This window comes from Contarinia nasturtii, unplaced genomic scaffold (assembly GCF_009176525.2).
Source record: "Contarinia nasturtii isolate CC-2019 unplaced genomic scaffold, AAFC_CNas_1.1 Cnas_scaffold_2042, whole genome shotgun sequence".
In the NCBI taxonomy this organism is placed as follows: domain Eukaryota; kingdom Metazoa; phylum Arthropoda; class Insecta; order Diptera; family Cecidomyiidae; genus Contarinia; species Contarinia nasturtii.
This window is the reverse complement of record NW_022199372.1, coordinates 316,445-337,296: the sequence shown is the minus strand read 5'-3', so window position 1 is coordinate 337,296 and position 20,852 is coordinate 316,445. Positions and strand designations below refer to the sequence as shown.

The 20,852-nt window shown below is 33.9% G+C and overlaps 7 protein-coding genes across 9 annotated transcripts; 4 read left to right on the top strand and 3 right to left on the bottom strand.

Moving 5' to 3' along the window:
* Positions 1 to 1,891: 1,891 nt before the first annotated feature.
* Positions 1,892 to 5,045, bottom strand: LOC116347697. Of its 2 annotated transcripts, XM_031778402.1 has the most exons (3): positions 5,011 to 5,045; positions 4,743 to 4,800; positions 1,892 to 4,627 (listed from the first exon to the last, which is right to left on the bottom strand). In XM_031778402.1, exons 2-3 carry the CDS (start codon positions 4,781 to 4,783, stop codon positions 3,157 to 3,159), a joined length of 1,512 nt encoding a protein of 503 aa, XP_031634262.1. In that variant the 5' UTR covers positions 4,784 to 4,800; positions 5,011 to 5,045; the 3' UTR covers positions 1,892 to 3,156. The 2 variants fall into 2 exon arrangements, with proteins under 2 accessions (XP_031634262.1, XP_031634261.1); XM_031778401.1 differs by lacking the exon at positions 5,011 to 5,045 and having other exon boundaries at positions 4,743 to 4,983.
* Positions 5,046 to 5,845: 800 nt separating this feature from the next.
* On the top strand, positions 5,846 to 7,221 carry LOC116347698 (craniofacial development protein 1). Its single transcript, XM_031778403.1, has 2 exons — positions 5,846 to 6,016; positions 6,139 to 7,221. Exon 2 carries the CDS (start codon positions 6,167 to 6,169, stop codon positions 7,016 to 7,018), a length of 852 nt encoding a protein of 283 aa, XP_031634263.1. The 5' UTR covers positions 5,846 to 6,016; positions 6,139 to 6,166; the 3' UTR covers positions 7,019 to 7,221.
* A 316-nt stretch (positions 7,222 to 7,537) lies between these two features.
* Positions 7,538 to 8,682, top strand: LOC116347719 (6-phosphogluconolactonase). Its single transcript, XM_031778433.1, has 3 exons — positions 7,538 to 8,022; positions 8,084 to 8,314; positions 8,409 to 8,682. Exons 1-3 carry the CDS (start codon positions 7,633 to 7,635, stop codon positions 8,511 to 8,513), a joined length of 726 nt encoding a protein of 241 aa, XP_031634293.1. The 5' UTR covers positions 7,538 to 7,632; the 3' UTR covers positions 8,514 to 8,682.
* On the bottom strand, positions 8,615 to 10,041 carry LOC116347717 (peptidyl-prolyl cis-trans isomerase E). Its single transcript, XM_031778432.1, has 4 exons — positions 9,722 to 10,041; positions 9,219 to 9,659; positions 8,973 to 9,145; positions 8,615 to 8,860 (listed from the first exon to the last, which is right to left on the bottom strand). Exons 1-4 carry the CDS (start codon positions 9,920 to 9,922, stop codon positions 8,716 to 8,718), a joined length of 960 nt encoding a protein of 319 aa, XP_031634292.1. The 5' UTR covers positions 9,923 to 10,041; the 3' UTR covers positions 8,615 to 8,715.
* A 68-nt stretch (positions 10,042 to 10,109) lies between these two features.
* On the top strand, positions 10,110 to 11,810 carry LOC116347720 (ATP synthase subunit O, mitochondrial). Its single transcript, XM_031778434.1, has 3 exons — positions 10,110 to 10,244; positions 10,530 to 10,967; positions 11,478 to 11,810. Exons 1-3 carry the CDS (start codon positions 10,221 to 10,223, stop codon positions 11,631 to 11,633), a joined length of 618 nt encoding a protein of 205 aa, XP_031634294.1. The 5' UTR covers positions 10,110 to 10,220; the 3' UTR covers positions 11,634 to 11,810.
* A 12-nt stretch (positions 11,811 to 11,822) lies between these two features.
* LOC116347715 (eukaryotic translation initiation factor 2 subunit 3-like) lies at positions 11,823 to 20,689 on the bottom strand. 2 transcript variants are annotated; one of them, XM_031778430.1, is made up of 5 exons: positions 20,429 to 20,686; positions 18,923 to 19,097; positions 13,071 to 13,525; positions 12,202 to 12,857; positions 11,823 to 12,032 (listed from the first exon to the last, which is right to left on the bottom strand). In XM_031778430.1, the coding sequence occupies exons 1-5, from the start codon at positions 20,492 to 20,494 to the stop codon at positions 11,957 to 11,959; spliced, it is 1,428 nt and encodes a 475-aa protein (XP_031634290.1). In that variant the 5' UTR covers positions 20,495 to 20,686; the 3' UTR covers positions 11,823 to 11,956. The 2 variants fall into 2 exon arrangements, with proteins under 2 accessions (XP_031634290.1, XP_031634289.1); XM_031778429.1 differs by lacking the exons at positions 11,823 to 12,032; positions 12,202 to 12,857; positions 13,071 to 13,525 and adding an exon at positions 15,783 to 18,119 and having other exon boundaries at positions 20,429 to 20,689.
* LOC116347716 lies at positions 13,936 to 16,019 on the top strand. Its single transcript, XM_031778431.1, has 2 exons — positions 13,936 to 14,347; positions 15,217 to 16,019. The coding sequence occupies exons 1-2, from the start codon at positions 13,954 to 13,956 to the stop codon at positions 15,876 to 15,878; spliced, it is 1,056 nt and encodes a 351-aa protein (XP_031634291.1). The 5' UTR covers positions 13,936 to 13,953; the 3' UTR covers positions 15,879 to 16,019.
* Positions 20,690 to 20,852: the final 163 nt, after the last annotated feature.

The following is a 20,852-nucleotide window of genomic DNA, read 5'->3' as shown; positions in this document are numbered from 1 at the left end:
TGGGATGGTGGCTGAGTGTTCATTCGATCTACTGACCCGGGCTGGTGGACCGTGTGGGTGACCGTTAGAATATCGTATGTGGTCGTAAGATTATTATTGAAAAGATGTGGTTTTTAACGGTGATCAGATGTTTACAATAGTATATCACTGATTCATACCTTTTTCCCACCAACAAATGTATAAAAAATTGTAAAAACTCAAATGATTCAGCCAGTTTTGGCGGTGAATAAAGATTATTATTATTATTATTAAATAAAACAAACATTCCATACAGATGTGAAAATGAGAAGAAGCAAAATTAAGCGATCATATGCATCGCACTCAATTCCTTCGACGTTTTCCACTTCGCTGGATTCGTGAAATTGAATTTATATTTCAAACGGACACACAGTGTGAAACCACAAATTTTTGTTTAGATTGTTTTTCAGCATTGTTTACATGGTAATAGAGAAGTTTACATGGTAATAGAGTATTGAGAAAAATTGTAATATTTTACGTGAACAGTATAACTTTCGCTCAAAATTACATCGAATATTCACAATTAAACAGAAAAAAATTGCTTTAAATCCGTTTGATGATAAGCGTTACCTCATTCGTTCGAATGGTATTGATACGCTGGCTTGGGGTCATCATGAAATTAGTGAAATTGAGAAAAAATATTGTTAGATGAAACGTAAATTTTCATAAAACTTTAAGCAAAAATAGTAAATAAGATACAAGAATGAGACAGTTTTTCATTGATTTTTCATAAAAATGTAACATTCTAGTAAAATTATGATATATTCTGTATAATTCAAAGGTAAAATGGTTTCAAATCGAACCTATATGATTTATATATTATATTAATTATTATTAAATATTCTGAAATGTATGGAAAAAGAAAAAATAAAATGAAACAACTGTTTTTTTTTTCAACGGTACAACCGAAAGAAGAATTTTTTATTATTCATAATTTCATTTCATTAATATAATACAGTTGAAACTTGATTGTTTGTTGTTTTCAACACTTTTTATATTTATACAATATTTTTTAGACAATTAAATTCCATAAATAATCGTAAAAGTGAAATTCAGGACGGCTTCTTTTTCCCGGGCCGAAATAAACAACATAAAGAGGCGTTGTCTCTAATTTGAGATTATCAACAATTTCCAGATAACGCTCACACAGAATCAAATACTCGTCACCGATTTTAACTGTTGGGCACACTCGTTCAATTTTAGCAACATTGCCTCTAAACACGCCAAAACCGCAAACTGGGTATTTTTTGCCGATTTCCAAATCTCTCAACCTAATGTATGTATGTGAACCATCATTTAGCGGATGAGGATGCGCCATTGTGAAATTTTTTTTGTTGTTCTCGAGAAGCAGATCTGCTTTTTTGTGGTTGTTTGAATGAATGCAGCTAGTAAACTGAATTTTTTAAAATTATATTTTATATTTAAAAGTTTTTCACTCTAATTTTTTTGCTCTTCGCATTGATCATATTCAAACACAAGAATCGAACTTTTTTCATGAAATCGAACCTTCAGTCGATTTATTATCATGAAATAGAACCTCAAATCGAACTATTTTATGAAATTGAGCCTCAAATGTGCCATAAGTGTTTATCACTTACACACATACACACATTTGATACACATCAAAAGAACAGAAAAAAGAATTGTGATACAAATTGCATACTGAATATAAAAAAAATAGATAAATCGATTTACATGAGCTGTATTGATAGCAATGTGATAAAAAAATAATTAAATGAATGAATGAATGAATGTATGTGTATGTGTGTGTGAAAGAGAGAAAATGCACTGTATATTTGTTTTTCACTCGCATCTTATTATCATTCACAAACTTTTGCATTCAAACTTGAACGATTTCAAAATTCAGTTTGATGTGTTGTTTTTTGATCTAAGTATTCGATCGGATTGATTTAGTTTTGATTATCATGAAAAAATCATTTCAAAAAATTATCATGTCAGTCAATGTTTTTCATATTGTCAATCAATACACTCACTACATCAATTAAATAAATTAACACCATGTGTGTGTGTGAGTATATATGTGTATGTGTGTGCACTAATACTGAAAAACGTGGATGAAACCGGCATTTACATACTACTTACATCAGTATCGTTAAATATATAAATTGCAAGAAAAAGACAAACTTCTTTAGCTTTTTCTCAAGAATGAATCTGAAAAGATTTCTAATTCAAGTGGAATATTGATCTGATTGATGATTTGAATAATGATTTCCTATTCTGAAAAACTGTATTTAATAATACTTAATGATTCCATTTTATCGAATTCAATCGTCTCATGGCATAATGTCATCGATGCTAGCCCAATCAATATAAAGACGTTCGAGTTTTGTCAGGCCAATTGCTAAAATCTCCATATTCTTGACTTTCAATGCATTCAGAATGATCAATTCTCTCAAATTGGTCAATTGAGCTAGATTATTGTATAACTCTCGTTAAAACATCGAATGCACAATAGTTCGAGACCTTTGAGCGAGGCAAATGAAGTTCAACTTCATAAATATAAAAAGAATATTCGCTTATAAAAGCGTTGTTCATGAAGTCGATTTAATAATTCTACAATATTTTCCGACGTCTTCTTCCTTTCTGAAGACCAATCGTCAAATTCTCTGAGTTCCAATATATCCAATTTTGCCTTGGAATTTATAAATGTGTCACAATTCTTCCACAAAAATCTTGCAGTAGTTGAAAATATCTGTACATTTGGATTGCGTTCGAACTATTCACGTAGCTCTTCAAATTGATAAGAATCACGAGGCATCAATTCTAAACGTTCGAGCTTAGGATATTCTTGTAACAGCCAGTTGTATTTAAAATCGATGCGGTTACCATGCGGCCTATCCATTAACATTTGTGTCAAATTCAAGTTGAATTATCAAACACAAAGGTGTGCTGTACTTTCGATTACATTTTTCGAAAGAAAAAGACTTGTTTGATTGGACTTCTTTGTATTCAAAAGTTTACTTAGACTATATTGGAATCAATTTTTTGTACTTTTTTACTTCTTAAATTTAAAAAGTGTCGTGAAGTATTATATAAAGGTCTATAGCTTTTTCTCAAAACTAAATCTGAAAAGATTTTAAATTCATTGATCTGATTGATGATTTGAATAATATATTCCTATCCAAAAAATTGTGTTTGAAAATAATGATTCCATTTAATCGAATCCACTCGTCTCATTTCGATGAAACTTAAATTGGTGTTACCGTTTCTGGTCGTCCATTTGGTAGCCAAGAAAACATCATCACGTGTATAAATTATTATTTTTCGTGCTCCGGTCAACTTGGCACGTTCCTTATTCAACATTGCCAAATTCAAAACTACACCCGTCGAGTAATATGGAGGTATGAATTTGATTTTGTTCAATTTCGGTGATCGACGAATGAATGGCATAATGTCACCAATGCTAGCCGAATGAATGTAAAGACGTTCGAGTTTTGTTAGGCCATTTGCTAAAATCTCCATATACTTAGGAATTTTCGATCCAAACATAATTAATTCTTTCAGATTGGTCAATTGAGCTAAATTATAGCTCTTTTGAAAGCTCTCTTCAATGCATAATAGCTCGAGACCTTCTAGTGAGGTGAATAAAGTGCTCATCTCTTTGTTAACTCTATTGACGTAAATGTATAATCGTTTATAGAAGTCTCTTTTATGTAGTTGATTTAATAATTCCAAAATATTCTCCGACGTCTGCTTCCCTTTGAACGAAGGACAATAATTGTTAAATCCTTCAAGTTCCAATATATCCAATTTTGCATTGGAATTTAAAAATATGTCATCATTTTTCCACAAAAATCTTGCAGTAGTTGAAAATCTCTGTACATTTGGATTGCGTACGAAAAACTCACGTAGCTCTTCAATTCGACAGGGCTTAGAAGGTCTCAACTCAAAACGTTCAAGCTTGGGATATTTTTGTAATAGCCAGTTGAGTTTAACTTTTCTTCGATTACCGACATCCCAGTTTTGAACATGAATCTCTTTCAAATTTTTACAGTATTTCAGTAACAAATCGTAAAAATCACCATCCACCGAACATTCTCGATGCCGTACAATTTCCAGTTGGGGCAACAATTTTTTAAAATACCCAATTCTTGTTTTATTTATGCTTAGTTCCTCGAGATGAATGTGGTTAGTTGATTCAAATTCATTTATATGAGATTTAATATATTTAACTGGACCGAGATCGTCATTTGGATCATCACCATAATATGAAATACATGGAATGAACTTATTGAAACCAGATATACGCTCTTTTACGTAACCTTCGTACATGTAAATTCCATCTTTTTCACATCTTATATCAGCCGATGAATAATTTTGTTTGTAATATTCGCCGGCCACTTTGTTCATTCGCCTGCATGTTTTACCGAATGAATGCAGGTCTTTCACGTTCAAATATTCAAATATTTCTTCCAAACAATCGATGTTCAATTTAAATATTTTTGGCGTTGATTCGTCATTTGATGGACCCGCAATGGCATCACCATTGCAATCTTGATTATCTGAGTGTGACAATTTTGGCTTTTTACTTTTCCCCACATCCACTGTGTCCAGTAAACTATTATTTTGTAGATGACTCGCATCGAAACTGCATTAGAGCAATAAAATGATAATTAGTATTTTGAACGCAGTTGAACGTTTCAGTTGATAGATAACAAGCCAACAGAAATTGTGAACGGTTGTTAATTAAAAAATTCAAATACCTGAAATAGTTGTGCTCCAAACAAACTCTTTCGCTAGACATTTCCAACAACTCTTTTTCTGTTGATATTTTTTTTTTTTTTTGTTATTTGTTGACTAAAGTAAAAAATATTTATACATCTATTCGAATGCTTCGATAATCCATGATATAGAAGATATCATAAAATTTACAATAATTTATACGAAAACATCGACATGAATTTGTTTTTATAAGAATTTAAATTTTTAATTGATGCTTAAAAAGAAAGAATGAGCACAAATTGTATTAACCTTTTATAAGATCTCAAAACCAATATTTTGTTATTTATAAGAAGAAACAATCAACAGAGACAATAACAATCTGACACATGTGATTTCGACACTTCAATCTGACGTTTTCCATCGTTTTCTCCTATTTTTTCTACGTTCATCGTTTCCACTCGTTTCAAACTTTTAGTTTCATCTGATGACACATTCTGTTTGAATAAGTGTCGGTAAAAATGAAAATTACACGATAAATTTTCCAATAAATTAACATATTCCTCATTTCTTATATTCAATGAAATATATTTCCAGTAGTTTATTTCTGAACCGATGTTATTATATGAAATCGGACAACAATCACCATTTATATCAAATTCATCACAAAAGTGTACAGTACTTCAGGTTATATTTTGAAAGAGAAAAATACGCGCATAAGAATTTTTTGTAAATTGATTTCTCTTCATTCAAAAACATACTTAGATTATAATAGAAACAATATTTTTGTACTTATTAGTTCTTACATCAGTATCGTGAAATATGTAAATTGCAAGACAAAGACAAACTTCTCTAGTTTTTTCTCAAAAATGAATTTGAAATACTTTAAATCTTAAGTGGAATATTGATAACGTTTGAGTTGTAGGTACAATATCCAATAGGGGCAACAATTTTTTTAAATGCTCAACACTTTCGTCATTAATTCTTAAAAACCCCAGGCGAATATGGTTAGTTGACTCAAATTCCGTGATAAGATAAATTCAAATTATGCGGGTTCGTTCCCATGCACGCAAAAAATGTCGTACTAGTTTGGTTTGTTTTGACATTTCGTGCAAATAGGATACAATGTGTGTTGAAAAAGTGTGCGAATTGATGCTTATATGCCGCGTTAGTATCTCTCTCTCTCTACATTTCAAGCCATTCATTGACATTGTATACGAAATAAAAAGCAAACTGACTATTTTTCTCAAACAATCAAAGTCATTGTGTAGCGTTCCAGTGTTGAAAATAAGTATTATTCGTAAAAATTCTGCAGTAGGTGAGTGAAATTCGTGCTTTTTGTGTTTAACAACATCCATAGTGATAATTTTATAAATTAATTGCTTCTCAAGTCTTCCTATCAAATCAATTTAATGTTAATCGATTTTTCATCCCTTGTAGCCCGTTCAAAAGTTCCAATTAAATTACCATGTTGGACGAAGCTGAATACGCAAGTGACACTGATGAAAGTGACGACGACTACAAACCAGGTGTTGATGGTTCGGATGTAAGTGAGGTGGACTCAGACGGTGAACCAGAAAACGATGTTGAAAATCAACCAAAAGGGAAAAAACGTTCGGCGAATGTAGAAGAATCTTCGGTGGCTACAAAAAGAAATAAACGCATCGAAGAAGAGATAAAAAGTACGGAAAAAGATGAGCTTGATGATGACGATGACGATGAGAATGAAGACGCGCTATGGGCGAGTTTTTTGGGCAATACCGGACAAAAATCGGTCGTCAAAAGTGAAAATAAAAAATCGACTGAGCCAAGTAAACAGGTGACATCCACTTCGAACGGCAATTCCACACAGGCAATAAAAAAAATACCAAAACCACCAGTTCGGACCGAACAAAAAAAGGTGGTGACGGAAATTTTTGAATTTGCCGGCGAAAAAGTTGAAATAAAAAAAAAAGTGAAGGTTACAGATGAAAAACCAGTCGCTGACACAACGGCTGATTCAAAGAAAGTAGCCGCGAAACCAGGACCGTCATTACCATTTGGCCGATCTCGGGGTAGTGGCGGCGGTGGTGCTGGTGGCAGCAGCGGACTCTCATCACTCTTGGGACAAATTGGAAAAAAGAATAAACTTAGTGTGTTAGAAAAGTCGAAATTAGACTGGAATGGCTTCAAACAAACAGAAGGCATAGACGAAGAATTGCAAACACATAATAAAGGACGTGATGGCTATTTGGAGCGACAAGATTTTCTACAGCGCACCGATCTGCGACAATTTGAAATTGAGAAAAACTTGCGAGCCGTAACTCGCAAAAAATTATAAATTCACAGTTTATTTTAAGAATTTGATTTGATTCCGATTTATTTTCATCTTTAAACACCAATAGAAACAGTATTTTTTCATGGACACACACACTCAGTACAGGATTTTTCTCTCTCTTCTATTGGAAACATATTCTGACTTACAATATATTTAAAGAAAAAAATAAATCAAATAAATGGTATCCAATTGTTTATTTTAAGGAATGGAATGAGTTTTATTTACTGAACGACAGTAGATGATATATTTTTCAGAAAAGGCATCTTCTCATTTGCAGGAAAATTTGAAAATAAATTGATAGATTCATGATTTTGTTGTTCATTTTGGTAAGTGCATCAAATGGTCGGAAAAATAAACCATCAAAAAATCCAAAAAGCGCTAAAGAAAGAATTATTCAAACTCACTATCATTGAGCACCACTGACAATTGATCGAAGCTTTCGATCAAAAACGTTAGATGCCACCGCTGTGTTGAATGTCAAATTATCAATGAACTTGCCATTAAAATTGCTAATCGCTTTAATCTACTGTGTGCCACCGGTTTCGATCGAGTTTTTTTCCATTTGCAAATTTTTTCTTTTTCACAATTTTTCATCCAATCCGCAATTTTTTGATAAAATGGAGATAATCACTGTTGAAAATGAGAGTCATGTGATTGGACGAATGTGGGAATTGATTGAAAAATCAGCAAATGAAGCGATCGCAGAAAATTCGGTATTTCGTGTTGGATTATCTGGTGGTTCGTTGATAAAATACTTGGCAAATGGTGCCGAAAATGCAAAGACAGATTGGTCAAAATGGCAATTGTACTTCTGTGATGAACGATTTGTGGATGAATCTGACGATGATTCAACATTTGGCCAGTACAAAAAGTTACTCATCCCGAAAACACCACTCACCGAATCACAATTCGTGGTTATCAATCGATCAATCGGCTTGGATGATTGTGCCAGTGACTATGAACAACGTATTTTCAAGAATTTTGGTATTAAAAAGTCCACTGAGAAGGTAAGTGTGAAAATTTTCAAAGCTAATGTGTCATAAAAATGATTATTTTTTCTCCGAACAGCCAACAATACCACAATTTGATTTATTGTTGCTTGGCATGGGTCCAGATGGTCATACTTGTTCACTGTTTCCCGAACATAAATTGCTGACAGAGAAAACCCAATTGATAGCACCGATTTCTGATTCACCAAAACCACCACCACAACGCGTCACAATGACCTATCCATTGATTAACAATGCCAAAATGTGTATGTTTCCAATCAGTGGCAAGGGAAAAGCTGAGATGGTTAAGGTGAGAATTTTACTGTTTCATGATTTGGCTCAGAAATTGATGACTTTATGTTCCAAAAAATGATTGACGTTTTGTTTTTACCGTCTCCAAATAGCGAATTCTCTTCGATGGCGAACCATTACCAGCTGGCATGGTGAAACCAAGGAAACTAGTTTGGCTGCTGGATCAAGCTGCAGTCAGTCTTGCTGTACAAAGTTGATCAGCCCGAAACAACCGAACAACAAAAAAATTTGTCCAACGAAATATCACTCGTACAAATGTCATTGAACTCGAATGAATACAAAACAAAAACCATTCCAATTAATGTTGTTACTTAAATGCGTTTAATGGGTAGGGAAATAAAGAGGTTTTTTTTTTCTTTTGTACAAGATATTTTGTGTTGATGAATATGATTTTCAATATTATTTTAATTCGCCACATGATGAAATTGTCACTTTTTGTGCTGGTGATCCACTTTTGCTGCCAACTTTTTCGATTTTTCGTACAACATCGGCGCCGGAGATGACATGGCCAAACACAACATGTTTGCCATCGAGCCAATCCGTTCTGGAAAGAGATCAGAGAAATGGTAGCATTGTTTAAGTTTTCGAATCGATAAGAGGTTGGAGTGTATTCGAAATTGAATTATCTCTAGACTGACGAATAAAATGGTTCTTACTTGGTCGTTGTAATGAAAAACTGTGATCCGTTTGTGTTTTGTCCCGAATTGGCCATGGAAAGCGAACCAAAATTCCCATGCTTCAATATGAAATTTTCGTCGGCAAATTTTTTACCATAAATAGATTTGCCACCGGTTCCATTGTTGTTTGTGAAGTCACCACCTTGGCACATCTGAAAATGGACAAGTAAATTGAAATAGGCTATTGCAAGTGTTTGGAATCCCATAAAATTCAAAATAACTTACAAAATCTGGTATGACCCGATGAAAAGAGCTGCCTTTGTATCCGAAACCCTGTTCGTGAGTGCATAATTGACGGAAATTCTCGGCGGTTTTCGGTACGATATCAGCACGAAGTAGCATGACAATACGGCCAGCATCATGAGATCCGATGCGAATGTCGAAGTAAACCTGTGGATTACGTTTCGGCTCATTACTTTCACCTTCATTCGGTTCGGTAGTTGTGGCAATTTTTTCAGCTTGTGGCGCTTCTTTTTCGTTCGAACCATTTTCGGTGGGTTTTTCGCTGGTCTTTTGTTCCGTTTCTTTGTCAACAGTGAGCGTTGCACCGGAATACTTTTGCAACCACTCGTCACTGGCCCAAACTGGTCGTGTGCTACCTTCTTTTACTCGTTGTGGCTTAGCTATGTTACATCGAATCGTTCGACCCATCAACTCGGCGTCATTCTGAAATGAGGTGCAAAAAAATAAGATTTCGGTCGTTTTAAAGAAACTCAAAGATGATTTACCATATTATCAATAGCGGCGGCAGCATCTTCCGCTGTTTCAAATTCAACAAATGCAAAACCACGGTGTTTCTGTGATTCGTAATCCACCGGCATCTGAATTTCAACAATATCACCGAATGGGATGAAAGCATCAGAGACCAATTGTTCGCTTACGTCGTCACTCAATCCACCAACATAAACTGTTCGCTTGTTATCTGCCATAATTTCAATCTCAACCACAATACAGAATTCGATAAAAAATAGAAATAAACTTAACCACGGTAAATATTCGTATGCAAACGTTGTATATTTGGTGGCTGGTTGTGTCAATCTGAACAGAAATTGACATTAGACCGAATGACATTGACACGATGTGTCAGATGGCGTTCGGATCGTTAGACAATATTTGACAGATAACCTTAATTCTTTTCATTTTCTACTTGCTGTTTCGGTCGACGTACAGAGACACGAAAAGTACTATCCATTCAATCCACACGAAAAAAAAAATTGCATAAAAAAGATGGCATCACGCATGGGAATAATTGTAAGTATTTAAAAAAGTACAAAATGACCACGATTTTTGCGATTAAATCAATGGGTCAAGTGTGATATTGAGTTTATCTAGAGATTTTTGTGATTTTCACCAAAGTTTTGTGTAACAAAATTATGTAATCAAATGTCAAAGTCAGGAGAAGTCACACACCAAATCAAATTTACTTAAAAAAAGCAAAATATACAATTTTTTACAAGGAAAAATCCATAAAAATTAAAAATATGTTGGAAAAAACGTACCATTTAACGCCCTTTTTTTAATTTGTGTATTAAACAGGTGCGCTCAATGTCGAGCAGCGCTGCTGCTGTCAAGCCACCAATTCAATTGTTCGGATTGGAAGGTCGCTATGCTACCGCTTTGTACACGGCCGCCACCAAATTGAAACAATTGGATTCGGTTGAAAAGGAATTGGTGCAAATACAAAATGCTATCAAAGATAAGCCATTGTTGCGTGCCATTATCACCAGTCCAATCTTTAATCGGACTCTTTTGCAAACAACACTCAAAGACGTTGGTAGCAGCGCTAAATTGTCTTCTGCCACCACTAATTTAATGGTATTGCTTGCGGAAAATGGACGTTTCACCAAAATCGACGGTGTTATCAATGCATTCAAACAATTGATGTCAGCACATCGCGGTGAAGTTGTATGCGAAGTTACAACCGCCCGTGCATTGAGCGATGGTCAACGCAAAGAATTGCAAAGCGCTTTGAGAGTGAGTAGAATTTAGAAATCCAGCGGATTTATTTTGGGGGAATTTTGAGACAAAAAACATTTTATTTAAAAAAAAAAAAATGAGTGACATTCATTAAAATTGTGCTTTTGGTGCATTTTCATTCGTTTATGGAATTTTTGATATTTTCACGGAATTTAAAACAATCGGTCCGTTAGTTTGGATTCGGTTTTTGATTTGGTATTTTCAAGTAAAAGTAATTCAATTTAACGTTTAATAGTTTTTTTTCATTTACCAAAAAGCAGAGACTGTTTCTCAAAGCAATAAATGAGAGGAAGAGTGTACATAGCGGTGAAAAATATTAAACGTAAAAAAATAAATAAAATTGAGAGTGTTCTTCCTCACATATATTGCTCTGAAAAAACATTCGCTGATGGGTTGATTGACTTTTTTTCTCATTTCAAGACTTAAAATTAAAGCTACATCCAGCTATTTTATTTATTTTATCTGATGGCGATTCATCTCTAATCCCATTCTGTTTTTATTCCGCAGAAATTTGTGAAATCAAATGAAACCATCCAATTGAAGGAAAAGGTTGATCCAAACATCATCGGTGGTTTGGTTGTCTCCATCGGCGACAAATACGTTGATATGAGCGTCGCCTCAAAAATCAAGAAATACAAGAACCTCATTGAATCAGTTGCTTAAACATCATCTCCAAATTAACGCTTTCGAGTGTAAGATGTGTGGAACCAAAATTATACACAAAATTTAAATAAAAAAAAAATTCCGCTAGAGCAAATAAAACTCAATATGGGTAGAATTTAATTGTATTCATAAAGAAGAAGATAAATAAAGAAAAACACACACATAGAAAAAATTGTTTTTTTTTATGGTTTTGTAATTTTTTTGATTTATTTCGATTTTGATAGATAATAAAAAAAAAAACAAATCATTTTAGGAATTTCCATATTGTGTTCATAGTTGTTTGTCATTTCGATCTGGATGATGCGCAATTTGTTTGATGGATCCTATGATGACTTGGCTGGTCCGCTGCATGATGGTTGTATTGTAGTTCCACCTCGAATTTGACCCCAACCAATCAACCTATTGAAAATATGGAATAAATTACGAAATAAAATTAGTTGGTCACTTGGTTAAACATGCTTGAAAAAAGGTAGAAAAATTGAAAAACAAAAAATCAAATTTTCCTCTTGATTTCGACGTTTTTTCCTGTTTTTAAATTAATCTTGTATAAAACGAAATAATTTCTCACCGCCAATGTTTCTCGACACGTCGACTGAGTGCAATTTTTTCGCCGATTTCGGTGCAAACCGGATTGGTAAGTTGAATTTTGGCCAAATCGGCTTTGGTTGCCACAACTCGACCGCCAGTACTGAGCGAACCAATGTTAACCAATAAGATTTCGTTCTTTGTCAATTTCTGTACTTTGGCCGCTTTCTTATCGCCTTCCATACGAACGCCAAGCAAACGTTTCAATAAATAATACGATACTTCCAATTCGATGAAAATTTCGGGTAATGCACCAACAGCGCCCAAGACTTGACCAACCAAACGATCGGCACGGCATAATGTTGGCTCGATTTTTGTACCAACACCAATCAAACCACCTGGTACGGCGAATTTCAATTCATTCTGTTCGGTGAAAAGCGATACAATTTTCGAGAAAATTGGACGGCATGTCAATTTTCCTTCGGAATCTTTGCTAACCAAACCCGGACGCACTTCAATTTCTTGGCCAACTTTAAGAACACCACGCAAAATTGAACCACCAGCAACACCGCCTTTCAAATCGTTCACCTCACAACCGGGCTTATTGACATCGAATGAACGAATTACGATCAAACGTGGCGGTTCGATGAAGTTTCGCGATGGAATTGGAATTTTCTTTTCAATGTATTCGCAAAGAACCTGAGAGGAGGAGAGAAATAAATCGATTAGTTTTTGTACTTAAAGATGGAATTTGTGGTGCACTGAGGCCAGTATAATTGCAGCTAATATTATTGTTGTAAAGGGTATCAATGTTGAATCAAACCAGTATAACAATGATAGATTCAACAATGATACTGTTTACAGCAACAATATTAGCGGCAATTAACTGGCACTTCCCTCAGTGTAAATTACCTCAATGTTGTATTTCAATTGAGCCGAAATTGGTATAATTGGTGCACCTTCAGCAACCGTACCTTGAACAAATTTCACAATTTGATCGTATTGTTCTTTCGCTTGTGACTCTTTTACCAAATCGATTTTATTTTGTAAAATCAAAATATGCTTCAATTTCATGATTTCAATGGCGGCCAAATGCTCCGATGTTTGTGGTTGTGGGCATGATTCATTGCCGGCAATGAGTAAAAAGGCGGCATCCATAACAGCAGCACCGTTCAACATTGTTGCCATAAGAATGTCGTGACCGGGGCAATCGACAAAACTAACGTGACGCACCAATTGGAAGCGACCTGAACATGATGGACGATAGCATGGAAAACTGTCATCTTTGCTTGAACCACCTGATGTATAGCACACAGGACGTGGACATTTTGGATTGTCACATTTGAAAATTTTTGCATTGGCATAACCTGGGTTACGGGAGGGGAAAAAGAACGAAAAATATTTTTAAAAAAAATTCTTGAAATTTTGTTCAAAGAAAAATTATATAAAAAATATATTCTATGTTAGTAAGATCCAAAGCTGCCTTTCATGATGAACACAATTCTACTCACATCTTCATTCATTCTTCTCTCTCTTCTTATTTAAAAAAAAACATTTCCCATAAAAGTGGCATCTGTACGCAACTGATAGCCAAATTAAATGGAAAATTGAAAGTTCATCAAATTACTTCCGCTTGAGCGGAGTGTCAACCGTTGGCAAAATCAGATAATAATCTCATTACGACGTGCGCAAGCGTCCTTCCTTTGATCGACATGGTATTAGTTTCAATTTACCGAGCAACAGTTTAAAATTGATAGTCAGTTTGTGTTCGATTGCCAGTGGAAAACGTTCAACAATGTCTGATTTGAAGAAATTAACTGCTGAGCTCGACTGCGAGTTGGAATCAATTTTGACTAATTCCGATGGAAGTGATGAAGTCACGATATATTTGAGAAATTATCTTCGATATTCATTGCTTCGACGCTATTTAAAGTGGTTACTTTGCATTTCGATTGTTATCGCAATTTTATGTGCATCAATTTATTACATTCCGTTTTTAAATTGGAATGCATCGGCCATTGGACGGTTGGCACTCATTAAACTTGTATTACCGTATTATGATTGGCAGCATTTGTATCGATCGAGGTGTTTAATCGAACAAGCTAAAGAAGACAAATTTACATACAAAGACGAGGCCAAAGGATACTATGAATTTAATAAGGATAAATGCGCCATTTGTGAAAAATTGAGTAAGTAGCGAGATAAAAGGTCGATATGGAAACTTTATTTTTGTTTGGTGTAAAATACAACGATTTATTGCAACAAAAAAAATATAAGATTTTTTACTATCGAAGAAACGATGGGGAAATTCCACCGAGGAAATAGAAAAAAAGATATGCTCATAAATTGAAAAGGTTTCCCACCTTTATAGAAATAAAGGAAAAATTCCCGAAAATAGTTTATTATTAATAAATAGGAAATTTTTTTAAATTTTTTTTCAACATTTGTAAAAATAATTTTACCAAAGAATTAGTTGATGTGTATTTTGAGTAACTTACTTCGGTGATTTATTTTGGAATTTATTTTTTTAGAGTAAAAAACTGTGTTAATATACAAAGCGATACATTGTCGTAAAGGTAAATGAGAGAAATTTTTTGTTTTAAATTCTCTTTGAAAATGAAAACTAAAATTGAAAAAATATTCTCTCTTTCAAAAAAATGTTGTGGAAAAAATGTGTTTCGTTCAGACAAATTTTGCTTCCAGATTTCTTGAAAAAAATTAAATCGATACAAAACATTTCAAGCTGTCTTTTAAAATTCTTGAAGTTTCTTGGGAGAATTGACATTTTTAGGTTGAAAATATAATAAAATTTGGAAAATCATTTAAATAAGAATGAAAAATATTTTTTTAAATTTTACATTTTTTTGAAAAAATTTTTTTGAAGAAAATTCGTGAAAAAAGATTTGAAAAATATGGAAACAAAAATAGGTAATATATAAAAAAAGTTGATAGCAAATTTAAAGCAATCATAAATCCAAAATCGATTTGATTTTCTGCAATAAAAAAAAGTGTCTTTGAACATTTGATGAAAAATAATAATTTTTTCTTCTCATTTCAGGTGGCATCGATAGAATTTCCAGCACCACGTATGCCACTTTACAAAGTGTCTATTTGTCTCGCGATAATCCGGTGATTATAGATGATTCTCACGCCGTGTGGCCGAATCAGCCTGATGTATCCGAGAATTTTATCGAATTTTTATTCGATCTACCAGATCTTAGAAACTCAATTCCGTGTAACATTGGAACCAATCTCTTACAAGTTCGTTCTGGAAACTCGCCAAAGCTACAACATCTCTTGCGTCAAATGTCAAAAATCGATTCAAAAGGCTGGTTTTTACATTTTCGTAATTGTGATTTTGATGCTGTAAAATCGAGTCGTTTAATTTTCCCATTAAAACACCGTCCATATTTCATATCATCACATTTACCACCATTTCACACCAGTTGGATTTTACTCTCAAAACACTACAACATATCTACCGAAAAGCATTTACCCGTAAAGGACTTGGTGATCGTTCTACAAATGAGTGGAACACTAAGTGGTCGACTCACCGTTCGTCGTGATTGTAAAGAAATCTGTTCGGATCAAATGCTCAAATTGAATGCAGGCGAATCATTGGTATTTAATGCTCAAATGTGGGATTTTTATTATATTCATAACATCAATTCACATGCCAACTTAACGATTACTACAATTCATGAAATTCAGATTGATTAAGAGTGAAAAAGAAGAATTATGAAGAAAAAAAACACAATTTGAATATTCTTCTGAAGATCAATAAAGAAAAATAATAATGAAATGTCCCATAAAAAAGGGAAATAATAAAAAAAAGATTTGTTTTTAAACTTAACTAAAATAATACAGAGAAAGTAACATAATTTGCACTAAATAGAAATGGATCATAATTTGTATGTCGTTTATTTTTTTGGTTGATTTTAAACTAGCAAAAGATGATTTTTCGGCAGTTGGCTGCACCACAATGGCAGCTGAATCCATCTTTTTTCTCTAGTTTCGTTGTATCATCTGTCATACTCTGTGTTGCTTTGATTGTGTCTGTGTCCGGAAAATCTTGGAAATCGTTTTGTTTGATGAGATCCTTATCGTTGAATTCAGCTGTTTCATTCGATTCGGCTTTAATAATCAATTCATCGTGTGTCTCATTCGATTCGGCTTGGAAAAGCGGTGTATTGGATATTTCACGTAATTTTTCGTTTTCCTTCAACGATTCATTCTTATCGAATTTGATATCGTTTTCATTCAACGAATCATTGGCATCACCAATGATATCGGCACCACTGCGTGGTCCACTGTTTGTACTATTTATATAATCAAAGGTAAGCTCTTCATTCTCTTTAATCGATCTCAATGCAAACAAGCAGAGTTTTGGTAAATTTAAATCCAAACAATTTGTCCAAACGGCCCACACGCCCAAATTCGGATCGCACGAATGATTGATAAACCGTGATACATTGCCGTATTTCGCAGCATCAACCGTATATGGATTATCTTTTTCATTAAAATCCAAATCGAATAAATATGTACGTCCAACGGCATCATATTCCTTACCACGTCGTTCGGTCTCTTCGTACGAGATAATTTCGCCAACATATTCGCAAATAAATTGTCCCTTTGCAATGGCCCGTTCGGTTCGAACGCCCCATCCACGTTCTTTCGTTTTAAAAATGCACAATGTTTGCTTGCGACCCTTTTGTACCACACGATTCTGGCAATTTTCCGAGCATTTACATGCTTTATTACATTCAAAAATTGGTGTACCTTGTTTAACCCGCACCAAACCTCGTGAATTATATGAAAATTGTGCGTCAAATTGTTTTGGACAACAATCCGATTTGATTGAACATTGTCCGCCCTCGTCATCAGTACAATTACAACCGACCGGCGGATCGTCCGGTATAATGATACCGTCACGTGGTATTACATCATTTGTATACGTAAAATCTTTCATTGGCGGCAAATCAAAATCAATCACATTTTCAACATGCAAATTTTTCGATTGATCAACAACATTGATGCGCTGCTGAAATTCATAGATATTTTGCAATTGATCCAATCGTTTTATATAATATGGTAAATGTTTCATATCATTCAATACATAATCGTATATTTTCCGATACATACTAGATTTTCGATCATTTATCCGTCTCAAACGTACCAACATGAAAAAATGTGACAAAAATTCGTTGTAACTAAATTGAACCGTTTGGTGTAATGCTTCGGCATCGGTGAGTTGTGGTTCAAGTTTATCATTTGTAATAAGTGTGATTACTTCATCCCATAGTTCTTCCATATCAGATCGTCGTGATCGAATAAATTCATCGATGTAACGCTGAAATGCTGAACAATCCCAGATATTTTTGACCGGTTCCCAGGTTAATTCATCATAACCTTCCCATTTCACCTGATACAATGGCCGCTTATCGTACTCCAGCTTAATCACTTTACTTACTTTGTACTCTTCTTCGTACACACCTTTTTCGTCGACTTTGGGTTTACCCGATTTTGGTATGACCGCTTTCAATTCAGGATGCGTTAATTTGCACAGCGCACACAATCGTCGTAAATTCATTTCAATCAACGATATTTCACCGTTACTGGTTGAACTGAATGCAACTTGTGATGTGGTCGTGCTTGATGCGTCGTCACCATTTAAACTTGCCATCGATGTTCTCGTGGTGCCAATCAACGATGTTGTATTTGGTGTTAATAGACTTTTATTCAACGCATCCTTCTCTTTCATTTCCAATAAATTGCACAATTTTGCCACTTTTATCGGTCCACTTTCGAGTTTAGTGGTTGCTTTACGTTTGATCCCTTTTGTACTATGTTTACGTTTTGCAAATTCTGGCACTGGATATTTAGCTGCTTGTTCGTTTGCATATTGTCGCAATTTATCCGATGAAGCACATAATTCCTGAATTTTTTCCGATGTTATTCGTTCTACAGTTTTCATGATTTGGGCATGGCGAACACACACAGAGAGACATTCAGTTATAGATACACAGTACGTGTTTGTGATAAAATACCATGGCGAAAATACACAAAAAGAAAAAAAAGAGAGAAAAACAACTGGATAAATTTTGAATATTACAAATGATAAAAAGAATATTTATGAACGAGATAAATAATAAAAAAAGGAAGTTTCATTCAGCATTTTAAACACTTTGAATGAACAACTAATAAACTACTTGGTTGTTTCGGTAAAATGGTTGTGCAAGTGAAAGAAAGAAAAAGAAAAAAAAATCTCGCCGGTTTTTGTTTGGAAAATACCATTCTCTTGTACGGTAATCAGTTTTTTGTTTGGCGTCAGCAGAAAATGTAATTCAATAATAAAAAGTTATCCAGTTGTTTGTTCGATTTGTATATTTTCTTGGGTATCTATTCTTTTGTGCGTTAAATTGGCTTAAAAATCAAATTGTAAATTTGGCGTGACTCATATTTGTCGGTAACCATCATCGACAATAAAATCACACACACAACCACCTTCGAAATTTCAGCCGGAGGGACTCGAACAATGTCATTGATATTGTTTTTTTCTTTCTAAACACACTCTAATTCATATGTTTAAACTAATTTTACGTTTTTAGTAATGAATGTTTACAACAGAAACTACAGTTGCAATCAAAAATTTTGTTTATTGTTTACCAAAGATAAAATTGTTTGTGTTCCTCGTGTGAAAGGCAGTTTGTTAGTTGTACTATGGATATTTTTAAATAAAGCAAAGTAGTAAATATAAGACTTACCCAATTTGATTGTGATATTACGTTCCAATTCGTTCTTGAAACGAACGGTGTGCACACCAGAAATTGCTTTCACCACAGTCGATTTACCGTGGGCTACATGACCAATTGTACCAATGTTAATCGTTGCTTGACGCGATATCACTTCAGGTGACAATGGTGTCAATTTGGAGATATCCTAAAATTCATTCATTTTTTGGGTAGAAAAAAAAATCGATTAGACTCGGCCAAAGTAAATACATCGTATAAGGCCTTGGCGGCAATTTTGAACATGACCCACAATCCATGGTAAGCATGATTTTTTATTGAAATCTGACCATATTTCTTTTATAAAAAGTTTTTGCTGCAAATGTTAAAAAAATAGACTTCATGGAAATAAAATCCATGACCTCTTGGTTCGTTGAAGAGACCTATTCTTCTCTCTTGTAAATTAAGAATTCCTTATTGATAAGAAATCAATTTTTTCATGAAATCACTAATACCAGTTTGCTACGATTTGACCCAAAGAACTGAACATTTTTTAGATGTTTGAGAGACCATACAATTCAGTAGTGTATAGGAAAATAAAGGCTGAATATTGGACAGAATAACCGTTTTTTTTTTTAATTTCTGGGTATTTTTTGATTGAACAAAATTTTTTTTTTTTTCAGGATATATTTTTTCGTGGAATTTTTTTTCTTGAAATTTATTTTTTGAAAAAAATATTATTAGAATATTTGGATTGGACTTTGAAGTTGATCTATACTATAGGAATAGTGCTATAGCACTAGAAATGCTAAGCAATGAGGAATTTGAAAAATGTTATGGAATAAATGGTCTCTTAAACAAAAAAGTGTAATAAATATGGTAAATTGAACTTGATACTTTCAAATGGAATACGACAATTTGCAAGTGGTGTTCGGCATTATTTGTGAGTTCCATCAAGTTCTCTCATGCAATAAACCGGCTTTGTCAAAGAGTTTTGTGAATGTTTTAAAGAATTTCATTCAATTACATCAATATCCAGCTGATAAAACCCGTTATCGTGTGAATTTCATCTATTTTTCGTCATTTTTCATCATTTCCCTGTGATCATTGTCGCAAAGTTCAAACATGTTTATGGTATACTGAAATGGCACGCCTTCAACTACTGAAAACCGTTTAATTTTTGAATTTCTTCCAAATGAATTCCCCGAAACAGTTCGATACACAAAATCACGGTCAATTTCTCATGTTGCTTTGTTGGTGTGTTATGCGGCAATGAATGAAAATATAGATATTGAGGTTATGTTTCGTTGTACTACTATTTTCAATGGAATTTCGTCATGCAAGCACTACATTAATGCATGTCTACGTGGTTAAGTTCTATTACTATTTTCCATAAAAAATGTTCATATTTCGCGATATTTTTGGCATGATTTGTGAAAAAATGCCGTCGAGCACGACTTGAAATATATTAAATCCATTGTTATTGGGGACCATGCATTTTTTTTTGCCGACCGAAATGTATGTATAGAATAGCATATTTACCAATTGTGATAAGTCCTGTTTCTTGAGATTGGTATTTCCCGTGGTAGCTTGGCTTTCTGCCGACATTTTTTTTCCCGATTGTTATTTTTCTGTTTTGAACTAAATTCACTCGATTTATTTGGAATTTATTTAATTTATTAAAAAAAACACCCTAAAAGCACAAACAACTCGATATCTGTGGGAAACAATGCCAGTACTGCCGTTTTGTAGGTTGTTCTCTGTCTTTCTTTCTCTTGATGATAAATGTCGTTTGGGGTTCTCCGAACCATTATTCAACATACGGCAAAGCGAAATACGAAATGCGTGCATTCAATGGAGATTGCGGCGAATTGAGCGGCAACCACTGTCGTGACACAAATTCTGGAAAAAAATGGAAAAGAAATTTTTTTTCGGAAAAATTTACATGTTTAAACATTGTGTGATT

Excerpts from the sequence above, each read along its gene's own strand:
- LOC116347697 (XM_031778402.1), bottom strand. The coding sequence starts at position 4,783 with ATGTCTAGCGAAAGAGTTTGTTTGGAGCACAACTATTTCAG. Across the intron at positions 4,628-4,742 it reads TTGGAGCACAACTATTTCAG|TTTCGATGCGAGTCATCTAC; the intron begins GTATTTGAATTT and ends GCTCTAATGCAG.
- LOC116347698 (XM_031778403.1), top strand. The coding sequence starts at position 6,167 with ATGTTGGACGAAGCTGAATACGCAAGTGACACTGATGAAAGTGACGAC.
- LOC116347719 (XM_031778433.1), top strand. The coding sequence starts at position 7,633 with ATGGAGATAATCACTGTTGAAAATGAGAGTCATGTGATTGGACGAATG. Across the intron at positions 8,023-8,083 it reads TTAAAAAGTCCACTGAGAAG|CCAACAATACCACAATTTGA; the intron begins GTAAGTGTGAAA and ends TTCTCCGAACAG. Across the intron at positions 8,315-8,408 it reads GAAAAGCTGAGATGGTTAAG|CGAATTCTCTTCGATGGCGA; the intron begins GTGAGAATTTTA and ends GTCTCCAAATAG.
- LOC116347717 (XM_031778432.1), bottom strand. The coding sequence starts at position 9,922 with ATGGCAGATAACAAGCGAACAGTTTATGTTGGTGGATTGAGTGACGAC. Across the intron at positions 9,660-9,721 it reads CCGCCGCTATTGATAATATG|AATGACGCCGAGTTGATGGG; the intron begins GTAAATCATCTT and ends ACCTCATTTCAG. Across the intron at positions 9,146-9,218 it reads ATCGGGTCATACCAGATTTT|ATGTGCCAAGGTGGTGACTT; the intron begins GTAAGTTATTTT and ends GTCCATTTTCAG.
- LOC116347720 (XM_031778434.1), top strand. The coding sequence starts at position 10,221 with ATGGCATCACGCATGGGAATAATT. Across the intron at positions 10,245-10,529 it reads CATCACGCATGGGAATAATT|GTGCGCTCAATGTCGAGCAG; the intron begins GTAAGTATTTAA and ends TGTATTAAACAG. Across the intron at positions 10,968-11,477 it reads AATTGCAAAGCGCTTTGAGA|AAATTTGTGAAATCAAATGA; the intron begins GTGAGTAGAATT and ends TTTATTCCGCAG.
- LOC116347716 (XM_031778431.1), top strand. The coding sequence starts at position 13,954 with ATGTCTGATTTGAAGAAATTAACTGCTGAGCTCGACTGCGAGTTGGAA. Across the intron at positions 14,348-15,216 it reads CGCCATTTGTGAAAAATTGA|GTGGCATCGATAGAATTTCC; the intron begins GTAAGTAGCGAG and ends TTCTCATTTCAG.
- LOC116347715 (XM_031778429.1), bottom strand. The coding sequence starts at position 20,494 with ATGTCGGCAGAAAGCCAAGCTACCACGGGAAATACCAATCTCAAGAAA. Across the intron at positions 19,098-20,428 it reads AACAGGACTTATCACAATTG|GATATCTCCAAATTGACACC; the intron begins GTAAATATGCTA and ends AATGAATTTTAG. Across the intron at positions 18,120-18,922 it reads TAATATCACAATCAAATTGG|AACGAATAACATCGGAAAAA; the intron begins GTAAGTCTTATA and ends TGAAAACTGTAG.